General features: G+C 38.7%; 1 protein-coding gene across 1 annotated transcript in view; it reads right to left on the reverse strand.

Annotated features, from left to right (window-relative positions):
• PALMD (palmdelphin) overlaps window positions 1–9,099 on the reverse strand; it is a 48,283-nt gene extending 39,184 nt beyond the window's left edge. The window contains exon 1 of the mRNA XM_004026188.5: window positions 8,524–9,099. Coding sequence (XP_004026237.4) covers window positions 8,524–8,568 — 45 coding nt within the window. The 5' untranslated portion in view covers window positions 8,569–9,099. The remainder of the gene's footprint in view (window positions 1–8,523) is intronic.
• Window positions 9,100–12,145: the final 3,046 nt, after the last annotated feature.

A 12,145-nucleotide genomic window follows, 5' to 3' on the forward strand; every position in this document is an offset into this window, starting at 1 on the left:
AGATCATTTACCAATTAGATATATTCAAGTTTTCCTTTATTGCTGTTATAAAAAATGTATTGATTAATAGCCATAGTTTGTTTTTCTAGTTGGACTTTGGAATCATTTTGTTAAATTCCAACAGAAACAAAATTGAAAACCCAACTAATTCCTTATTTATCCACATTCCCCACCAAATCAGAGAAATCAACCAACCAAGCAACCAACCAACCAAACCAAAATCTACATGCCTTGATGAAATTTAAAAAGTTACTCTTAATGGTCACTATCCAGAGATAATCAGAGATTGATAATGTTATATAAGATTTATATCTGCATAATTTATTATAGTTCATATAAAATTGGGATTATTTTTACATGTTTAGTAATATAAATTGACCACAATTTATATTGTGGATGAGAATACCTCCTTAGAGATATTGATTGAAACTGTATTAAACTTGAAATAAATTTGGAAGTATATGATAGCTTTTCTGTTTTAAAACTGCACTTTAAGGAATAGTGTGTGTCTCTCATCACATATAGTATGTCACTTGGTAAAGTTTTGTTGCATAAATACTGCATATTTCCTTAGTAGGTATAAAAATGCAAACATTTCTTCATCTAAATCTGGCATACTTCCTTACTAGTATTATTTTAAAATTTTAACATTGTAAAATATTATAGCTATTAAGGGTAGGATATTTTCACATTATATTTTCTGATTAATTTTTGTTTTTCAGAAAGCTACTGCTTTTTATATATTCATTGTGTATCTGGCTTCTTTACTGAACTTTCAAGTCAATTCTTAACTGTAGAGACACTGAAGATGAAAACTAGAGAGTTCATTAACTTTCTCAAGTCACGTGATTGATCGAGTGGTAGAACTTGTGTTGAACCTGATTTTCTACAATTCCAGGGGTGATGCTTTTTTATCTTTTATTTTTATTATTTTCTTTCTTCCTTATTGCTTTCCAAATATATCAGTAGAAATACAATTCCCCAAATAAGGGACATTATAGCACCAAAGGTCTCTATATTCATCAGAGTTCTGATCAACCCTTAGCACCAACTTCTAACAGTTACACTGACATTTTGGAGATTGTCTGGAATGAGTCTGTGAAGAATGACTGAAATCCAGAAAACAAAACTGTATAGCTTCAGTGGCAGGAGTCATGAAGATTGGGTGGAAGTTAAAGGCAACCAGATTCTGGTACATTATGTCAGAACTCTTAACACAGAGAGCTGTTCTCAAATGGAAAAGGGTGTTTTGGGGCGTGTCGATCCATGTGATATTGAAGTGCTCAAGGAGAAGCTGGGTGAACTTGGGCATGGTGTAAAGAGAGTGAGGACGTGGATAAAGAAGTTTCTACATTTTCTTCTGTTCCAATAATTATGTCTGCATCTAGCTTTGAAATATTCTAATTCTTAAGTTAGCCATGGAAATTTGGCATGGTTATCACTACTATTTATGGGGTGAATTAAAAAGCACAAATTTTCTAAACCTCATTTATCAAATAATTGTAGTCTTCTTTCCCAACCTTACAACACATTCTAACAGACCTCTAAACAGAATCCAGCGTGTGTTTTACTCTTTTTTTCCTTTGTCTACCCTATCTTGTTTGTTCTAACAAATAGTGACAAAACAAAACAAAACCAGGCTAAACAACAAACACAAAACAGACCCCTGAATAATCAAGGGGTGATGGTAAATTTGGCCGGGTCTTCAGTGAAAAAAAATCTGTCAGCAGGCCAGACAATCAGTAGCTTTCACCCTTTCTCGGCTTGATTGTATTTGTTCATTCATTCATTCACTCGCCCAGGACAGTTTTTTTGTCTTGTTTTGTTTTGGTGCTCCAGCTAGTGTTGAGCTCGTTGTTGAGGGAACTGTGAAAGATGCAAGGATGTCTTTGTCTTGAGAATTCCTGGCTGCAGGGAAGAGGCTACGTAAAGGAAGTGGGATGGGGAGGAAGGCAGAGGAAAAAGGGGCCTGAACTATTAGGTGCTCTGAAAAATGACTTTGATTCTGTTCCAAGCCTCTTAAAAACAATAACAAATACTTCTGAAATGACACCACAGTCTCTTCTTGCCCACTTCTATTCCTTGCAAACTGGGGAAGGTGGGAGGAGACTGCAGAGGTGGAGAACTGTTTTGGGTTAGAAAATGTGGTCAAGCAAAGCAGATCCTCCATAGTTTCTTCTCTTGGCTCCACGTCAAACTGTATTAATAAGAGTGAACAATAGAAATCTGAGGAAGTTTCTTTTCTTTTCTTTTCCTTTCCTTTCTTTTCTTTCTTTTTTCTTTCCTTTCCTTTTCTCTTTTCCGTCTTTTCTTTTCTTTTCTGACAGAGTCTCACTCTGTTACCCAGGCTGGAGTGCAGTGACGCAATCACAGCTCACTGCAACCTCTGCCTCCCAGGTTCAAGCAATTCTCGTTCCTCAGCTTCCCAAGTAGCTGGGATTACAGGCGCAGACCACCATGCCCAACTAATTTTTGTATTTTTAGTAGAGACAGGGTTTCACCATGTTGGCCAGGCTGGTTTTGAACTCCTGGCCTTAAGTGATCTGCCCGCCTCAACCTCCCAAAGTGCTGGGATTATAGACATGAGCTACCATGCCCAGCCAGAAATCTAAGGAAGTCCTGAACAGGGGTCAGGGGTATGATATTGATGTTTATAAAAATTTATCATGGTGCTGTGGTCAGAGAATCTGATGAGCAGAGGAATAGATTCAAGTTCCGACATTTGACTAATTCCTTAGCTTTTCTTGGCCTAGGCTTTCTGCCATAAAATGGGAATGATAACATATGCTTTTGAAAATACTCATAAGACTACTTGGACAAATGAGATAAAATGGATGTGAAAGTTTTATTTTTCATAGCCTAAATGCTATGTAAGAATAGGCACTGTTATTATTGTTAGAAATCTCACAATTCTTTTTCTTAGGAGATGTCCATTTTATTTCAGAGTTGTTAGCATAATTGATTAGGAATAGCTGTTGTAGCCCACTTTGCTATGTTACATCATCCTGTGTCAATCACTGATGCATTTAATAGATTGAAAACTTGATGCTTAGGACAGAAGCTAGTTTTGAGTTCCATTCAGAACTCCCGAGGATAACCTAGCTCTACCTCTTAAGTGGCTTGACTGAATCCTCTCAGTCCCTCGGATTTTATGTAAAAACTTTAAGTATAGATCTCATTCAAACTGCTTTGATGATGTTTTAGGAAAATGTGCATGCCACAGGGTTCTGGGTAAGGGAACTTCTTAAGGCAGTAAATTTTCATGGAGTCTCTTCCCAAAATGACATTACTATCATTTAAATAAATTAAAATATTCTTATTTCTTTTTAAGAGAGGGTAGGTAGTTAGAGACTGCAGATTAAAAAGTGGAAGTCCTATTGCAGTTTTAGAATTGAACTGTGTTGCATTTGTTTATACTCTGGTTAGTCTTAGATGCTTATTCTCTAATTTGTTTTAATCACAGTTTTCTAAAGAAGCAGCTTTTCCTTTCAACCATCCAGTAATGTTCAGAAAGTTCATGGGGATCTTTGTCAGTAGAGGAGTTAGCAAAGTAGCATTATCATTTTGTTGCACAGTGGAAAAACCTTCCCCAGTTATCAAAAAGCAGTTTCCTTAATGAGCTATCAAAATTATTATACCTCATCACATGGTGTCCTTTATGGGTGGGCTGTTATGTTTGGCAAAGAAGTGTGGCATACCACATTTGTTTGAAGAAACCTTTCCCTCTCTGGAAGAAACATGTAATCTTGGTACAGCACTGTGGAAAATTGTGCTGAGGTTTCATTGTTGAATATTCCAGAATGGGACTTTTTTATTTAGAAGACTGTTACATCTTCATGTACCATCTTCATGTGAATTTCTTTGGAAGCTCCTGACAAATTAGAAGTTGTTCCTCTAACTATGTCTTAATCATGAGGTATGTTGGTTAACAATGGGGCATTATGCATTCTTTGGCCACTAGTACTTTAAGAATTCCTTAGAGCTCTAAATAATACAATGATCCAAACACGTGTTAAGGTATGCCTTTGTTAAAGACCCAGGCTAGTTTACACTTGTTTTTACTCTCTTATTTGTTCAGATAGAACGAATAAGGAAAAATATATATGGCCAGTCTGGAATACAGAAGCAGGGCTGACTTCTTGGGTTTGTGACCTGTGAAGTCACCCAGGTCATCATGCTCAGAAGGGCCTAGCACTTAGATCAAAGCTCTGTTGCCACCACCTTGAAATTTTGAATATTTTTTGAACAAGGGCCGCCACAATTCCCTTGTGTTTTGGGCCCCACAAATCACACAGCAGTTCTTGCTTTTGGGTCACTAACTGTCTTACTGACTGTTAGAAGAGCCCAGATATTGACAAAAAGGGAACAAGATGAGGTAGAGTGCCCAGAGACACTTGTAACAGGGAACATGTGCTAAAGAAATAACTAGAACCCATCTGTGGTCATGTTCTTGTTTTAATGTTGGTCTTTGTACTGTGGAGATTTCTGTTTTATGTAAAGAACTCCATGTCTCTTAAATTCCTATATTTACAAGTCAAGAAAAATTTATTTGGGTATTTGGGAGTGGAAAGCAGTAGGGAGTTGATCAGGGGAAATGTGAGAGCTTTTTTTTTTTTCTCATTATGAGCAGCTTTGGCCGGCAAAATCTGGCTCTGTTGCTCAAATTCCAGTGTCAGGACTTTATATGGCTCCTTTCCAAATGGAGGCAGTCCTAGGCAGGTGCTTGCACTTGTGATTATTTTTATTGTCTAACTTTTGACAGAACTCACCTCCTTCACATCTAGGCTCAAACGTCACCCTCTTTGTGAAGCCCACCCTGACCACTCTATTTTAACTTACAATGCACTCCCATCCCCACTCCTCACACTCCAGACTCCTCTTATTTCACTTCTTTTCATTTAAATGCACAAGGCTTGGTGCATAGTAGGTGCCTAATAACCATTAATTGAATGAAGGCATGAGAGACTGTGTTGATAACACACATTCCTTACAGTTAAAGGTAAGCCTGGAGGAGAATAAAAATGTCAGCTTTCTTCTTACTCTCTTTTCCTCAGTTGAGTCTGTTCTCTGAAATTGGATTCTAGTTCTTAAACTTCCTCTGAGTTCATCCTTCAAATAGAACTGAGTCTATGATCACAAGACAGTTTAAGATCTAATTTTCCAGTTTGAGCATATCCATATTTGTAATGGTATTTTCCAATGTCGCTGTAGGCATGGGGGTAAGAAAATGCATTAGCTGTGGAGGAGATGTTAAGAGTGTACGGAATGTTACTCATCCTAAGGGAATCTTTGTGTTTCTGAGGAGAGACCCCTGGGCCTTTTCATTGTTCTTCAGTGTGGGCCACGTTCACTTTCAGACAGTAACTCTGTAGGGATAACTCTGTCAGTGGTACATTCAGTCCTTCATCTCACGCTTCTCGAGAATGCTGGAGTCATTGGTATCCTCAGTTCCAGTATTGTTAAAGGTGAATTTCAAATTACTAGTCTATTTCAAAATACTATTGAATTCCAATTAGCTCACCTTTTGTAGAAAGATCAGCTATTTGTTCAAGTGTGTACTGACTTGAAAAGGGCCTCAAGAGACATTTTAAAGATCAAACATAATAGTTAATTAATTTTAAGCAGCCCTGTTTTGAAATTATAGTTGAAAACTGAACTTCTAAGCAAAGGGGTACTTTGACCATTAATTTAGTAAGGGAAGAGTTGGTGCATGGATAAAGTATTAAGGAAGAACATGAAAGTAATTGTGTAAAATAGAATCTATATTTGGTATACCCAAACTGAAGTATCTACCCTTGAACAATTGTTTCTGCATACTTTCATAATTTTGCTCTTATTCTCTTTAAATCTTTGAGAAGACATCTGACTAATCTAAAATTCAATTTACTGATCTGATATGAGAAATGAATGGCATCACAATAGTAATTTAGTTTTCAATTTGAGAGCCTAAGTGTCACATTTCAACTACTTAATGTGTTTAACCTTTTTTTTTTTTTTGAGAAAAAGAAAAAGACTGGCACTTGGATCTTTGTTCTGTCAAATTCTAGGTATATACATTTATTTTTTCGATTCTTTGCAGTGCAAAACAATGACTTTTTAGGCACTTGAAACCAGGTAGAATAAATACAACTGTGAAGATTATTTTATTTTATAGCCAGCAATTGGAGAAACGAATTTTAATGTAAAAAGAAAATAGATCCTAGAGTGTAAAAGTTTTTTTTTTTCCTCCAAAGTGAGGTCTATGTGTTGCTATGTCTGGGTGCATTGGGGAATTGCCTTCTGATTTCATTCTTGAAGTATACAAAAAATTATTTCAGTGTAGGTAAGTAGGAGGAAAAAGCTAAAATGAGAAGATACTCTCTGAGTTTTAGTCTAGGTTGGAGATTCTGAGGCTTAAGCATTTCCAAAAATGAAATAATTCTTGCAAACTCTCTGCATACCCTGTGATTTTATTTTCCTAGGGGGAAAGAGACTAGCTGAGGTGGCTTCCTGGGCAAGGCAAGGGCGAGGGCGAGGAAAGCTGGCATGTCCCAGGGCGTCCAAGAGGGAGGAGAGTGGATGTGTTGTTTCCATGGACACACCACTGCTCCACTTTTCCTCTAGGTGGTGACAAATGTGACTGGATTTAGCCTGGTGAGGTGTAGGCTGGTTTATGAGAAATTTGTTCCCATAAACTTTTTCCAGTTTTTTCCCTACAACCTTTATACAAGTATATTACTTCCAAGCTAGAATTACTTTGTGATCTTACTTGGGAGATTTGTTTAATCCTTTCTAATGGGATATATTTAGGCTGATGGAATAATCCAAAAATTTTTTTTAATCATCAAAAAAGCATACATCTGCATATTCAGGAAGCTACTTACTGCCTTGATGGCTTTTAAGACATTATGAGGATTTTCTGTCTCTATTTGCGTTTGGAACCTTCAGTGACTAAGATTCCTAGCCTTAGAAATAACTGTATACAGCCATATCTTTGGAACATGTGTGGCTTTGGTAAGAGTTATAAGGTACACTGGAGGGAAAAAGGGCTTGAGCAAGGGTGTGCCCCAACTGAAAGAGGCAAATTCAGAACAAGGGTCTACTTGTCTATTTCAATTAGCTAATTAGGAGATATAAGCATTAGAAATAGTGGAGCCTGTGACCACACAACTCACGCAGTCTAATAAAGTAACCTTTAGACAACAGCTGTAATGTAAAAGGCCCATGCCAAAAACAACAGAGCAGAGCCGAGTTCCTGTCCCTTAAAGCAGGACAGCTGAGATGGTGGCTGAGTTTAATGACAAAAAAGGACAAAACAAAACAAACAATAATCCCGACCAAGGTTTTCTGAAGAGAGGAAAATGTAATAATTAGAAGCTAGACATTTAACAAAGCATTGTTGTATGGAAAAGTGCCAACCTTATCAATAGACTTCTGGTGTCTTACTATTGGCTAAGAAGACATTTCAATTTACTGAATGTTTTCTGGGTGAAACTAAGATATTGTATCAATTAGTAAAAAATCTAAATTAGGATTAGCATAATTAGTTATGCAATGAAAATTTTAAGAAGAACAACAAAAAATCCCTGATCTAGCATCAGTTTTTAAAAAGTACTCATTTTTTTCCTAAACCTAATGTCAGTGGCAGAAAATGCTGAGAAATTGGGATATTGCTTTCCAAAGATCTTTTTCTTCTTAAAATAATTACATCAAAAGTTATAGCTAGTGATAAATGATTGTGACACAGATTTCCAAGTTACTGCCAAATACAGGGTTTTATAAAATTAAAAAGAAAGCTGGATCATTTAAGAAAAGTAATTTATTTCTGGCTTTGACTTTTTCCCGGAACAAACATAAAAAATGTACGATTTTCCTTCTCGGTATTAACAAAATATTTTCCAAATCCACTGCATGCACTGCATTCCTTTATCAGGATCTTATTCAGTTTGTGACTCTGCTGGAAACTGATATCTTAGAATTAATCTGGTACGTGCTTTTACCTAGTTTTCTCTTGTTTAATGCTTAAATTACGTATATTAACATTCATTTTAATTATTTTAGGCTTTCTGGAACATGCTACCACACTACAAATATAAAGTTTCAGGTCATTTTTAAAATTTCTTTTTCTCTCTTTTAAAAAAATTCTAACTTTTTGAGGCATTCGTAGTGTAAAAAAGTTTCCAAGTTGGGGATCTGTTTTTTTATCTAATGCCAGTCAGATGGACATTGAAGGAAAAACTGCATTTCTAAGGTACACCACAGAGTGTGAAAGATAGTTAATCAGACTGCCTTAACAGCTTTTGATTGTTGTTTAAAATGCAGGCACAGCCTTTTTGAAAATCAAGAACGTTTGCCCTGCACTCAGGTTCTGAAGCCCCAGAGTTACAGAGGGTCATAAGGGTTAAGAGAGAAACAGAGACTCGTCCATGAAGGCTGACAGTTCTGTTTTTCCACTTGCGAGGGCTCAGCGACAGGGGCAGCCGGCCACGGTCTGCCTTCCTCTAAGCAACCACCTTAATGAGTTATAACTGTATGCAGACTTACTGTGATGGCCTGGAGTCTTCCCTTCACCAGCTCAGCTTCTTCCATTCTAGAAGTCAAGGACAGTCAGACGGGGAAGCAAGTCCAAAGCTACCATAAATCAAGGAGCCTCCTGGGGGAGAGGAGCGGGGGTGACAGAAGAGAAGCAGGGAGAAATCCGCTCTTTGCACCAGTGGAGAAATGGAGAAATTCCCGACTTGTCAGGAGCGTCTCCGAGCAGATGCACAGATCAGGCCAGACAGACACATGTAATGAGGGTGTGCTGGGGAGGCAGACGCTGAGGCTGCTGGCATGAGTTGACTGACAAGTTTGAACGGCAGCGGCACAAGCCCTTTTCCTTCAGGAGCTGCCAGCTCTTTGTTGTAATGTGCACAGTTAGCAAGGCACATTTTCTTATTAACTGTTCCTTACCCAATTCATTATTTTCCAGGAGTGGCACAGAGAGCCAACACACTGAGTGTTTAATCAGCCTCTGCTCTAGCAACACACAGCCATCCCCGGATGTGTTGGTCTGTGTGTGTTTGTACAAAGCTCGTTTACCTGCTCGCTAGCTCTAGGGGAGAGAGCCTTACCTTGACTGAGGCAGAAGTGCCAAGTCACTTGTTTGCCTTTCTTCCACTGATTGGATTTGATAATAATACAACAATCTATAGCTACTTTAAATTTCATGTAGTGGTAAATTTACATTGGTTCGTTCTCCCCCGTCTACACCCCACCCCCGACCCCCCTGCTCAGCACTTTGTCGCACACTTTGGAATCTTTAGGTCATGGAGAAATCAAAGGTGTTAATGTGACTATATTAAGAAGTTGGCCCACCAAGGTATTTAGTGTGGCTTAAACACCAAGTGCCACCTTTTGTTATTGCTTGACTTGGATTTCTATGGAATGCAGTTTTCTTTCTTGGACGCTGTTCAGAAATGACACTCTTGGCTTTCAGGAAGGTGCCCATTTTGACCTCACCGGTTACGCAAGAGAGAGGAGTGAGCCTTTGAAAATGTGATGAGACATTTGGTAACTGCCTGGAGCCCGGCACTGTGTGAATATTCCCCCATCCTTTAGAAAAAGGCAGGCAAGCCCATTGAGACTCTTAGGTCAAAGCAGAGGCTGGGAAGCTGTACAATTGGCTCTGTCTGTTTTCTTTTTCCTACAGGTTCTTTAATTAAATTTTGCCGAAGTAAATCCTAATTACCAACTACCTTATTATTATGCGTTTGAATGCTATTAAGCACTTTCATATCAACATTCAGCTGAAGAGGTTAAAAGGACAACCCAAACATTGAACATATGGTTTAATTTCCTTTGCAGTTTTGATATTAGTAATAATAATAGCTAATATTTGTTGCATTCTTTCTACAGGTAAATGCATACTTGCAAAGTGCTGAGAGATAAGTGCTATAATCCCTACTTTAAAAATGAGGGAACAAGCTCAGAGAGGTAATTTGCCATATAGCTAGTAAGTAGCAAAGCCAGGATTGGAACACCAGCTGCCTGACTTTATAAGTGGCATTCATCAAGGACTGCCCAAGGACACGGGGCAAGGAGAGGCACAGGCTGAAGGTTAAGTCAGTCTTTATGAGAAGGGGTTGGACCCCCAGCCTCCTCCTGTGTCAAGCTCCTAGAGCACTACAGCTGGGTGTAACAGCCTAAGGCAGAACAGTGTGGGAATGTCCTCTGGAGAAACTTATTGGCCCTACTGAGGTTTCCCCACATTGTTGACTGGAGTTCCCCAACCACAGAGCCCTCATCCCGTCAGTCACTATAAGGTGAAACGCATGTTTTAAGAGTCTGAAATTATACTTGAGAGTAGTTTGTCCTTGCTTGCTCATACACCCTCAGAAGGGATACTTAGGGAGACCAGAGAATGGGAGGATTGTTTGGATGTGTGCCAAGTTTGATTACTGTTGGAAACATATTTAAGCGTAAAAAAAATCAAACCTTCAAGACTTCTGATTATGTTTATTTGTAGATCCTGGCTGAAATTAAAGACAAGGAAGCAGTAATGATAAATATCTCAGTCAGAATTGCATATTTGGTGCCTAGAACAAATGGGCAGTCATCCAATTATTAGTCTGGATCTTTTCCTAAAAACAATTTACCTCTCAAATCTCATTTCTGCTAGAGGAAAACCCAAGATTTTGCTAGTGTAGGGGAGGACAAGATTAAAAAAAAGAGGATGTGGGAATTTAGGAGGGAGCAGAGTTGCAACAACTGATTGGTATCATCATGTGGGTGGTAGGCAGAAAAGGCTGGAGCTGGCAAAATCTGGGGGACCTGAGTGGAATCCTGGAGCCAGAGCTCTGATGGCCTTGACAATCTCCCTTGGACTGCAATACAGATTAGGATGTTTCCACTCAACTTCGCCTCCCTTTCTCTTTCACCTGCCTCTTAGACATGTCCAGCTCCAGCCTTTTCTGCCTGTCCTCCCATGTTCTCTCATACAGTCATTTCTCCTAATAAAATTCTGTACATTTAACCCATCTTGGCATTTGTTTCTCATAGGATCCAGAATAACATCATCATTTCCACATCTACTATATTTTGTTTACTTAATCTTTTATTGTCTACCAGAATGTAAGTTCCAGGAGAGGAGAAATTTTGTTCAAACACCTAACACAGTGCCTGACACATCAGAGGTTCTCAACAAATATGTGCAGAATGAATAACAAATGCTTAAAAAATTAACAAGTATTAGTATTGTCAACTAAACGAATGAATAAACACATGATCAGACACATCAGTTGTCAGCAACCAAAGTAGTCCAGTGTTTCTCAGGAATTTTAGCATTCTTGCCATGCTCAATCACTGGCTGGGAGTAGCCCCTGGGAAGCATAGCCTTGAAGCAAACATAGGAATGGATTTCAGAGTGAAACAGCTGGGACTCTTGGGTCAACTATGCTCCTGGAGTTCAATGTCTGAGAGGCACTTTCTCATCAGCCACAGTGATAAATGCTATGGAAAGAAAATAGAGCAGGGAGGAGAATAAAGATGGCTAAGGCAGGGAATGTTGCAATTTAGAATTGGGTCACTAAGGTAGCCTCAGTGAGAAGGCAATATTTGAGCAAGGTCTTGAAGAAGAGGTGAGAGTTAGTGATGAGGATATTTATGGGAAAAGCATATCAGGAAGGGCCTGTGCAAATGTCCTGTGGTGGGCCATACCTGCCATGTTTTACGAACAAGGCTAGTGTGGTTAGACAGCTGGGACTAAGAGAGGGTTAACAGGAAATTTGGTTGGAAATGTAACGGGTCCCAATTCAGGCAGGGTCTAGTAGGCCATTGTAAGGACTTTAGCTTTTAGTCTGTGTGGGATGAGAAGGCATTGAGGTGTTTTAAGCAGAGGAGTGTTTTGCAAGTGTGAAAGCAGGAAGACTAGATAGGATGTTATTACAGTAATCCAGATGAGAGATGATGGTGGCTTGTGTCAAGGTGGTAACAATGAGAGTGTTACCACCTTGGTTGTACCATGGTTGTACCATGGATAACTTTTGATTCTGTTGGTGGATTGGATATAGGGGTTTAAGAGAAAGAGAGGATTCATAATCACTCTTTGCCTGAGTGAATAGAAGTCGCCATCAATTGAGATAGTGAGGTTGATGAACTAGGTTTTTTTTTTTTTTCTTTTGAGGGA

Source organism: Gorilla gorilla, chromosome 1, assembly GCF_029281585.2.
Source record: "Gorilla gorilla gorilla isolate KB3781 chromosome 1, NHGRI_mGorGor1-v2.1_pri, whole genome shotgun sequence".
NCBI lineage: Eukaryota > Metazoa > Chordata > Mammalia > Primates > Hominidae > Gorilla > Gorilla gorilla.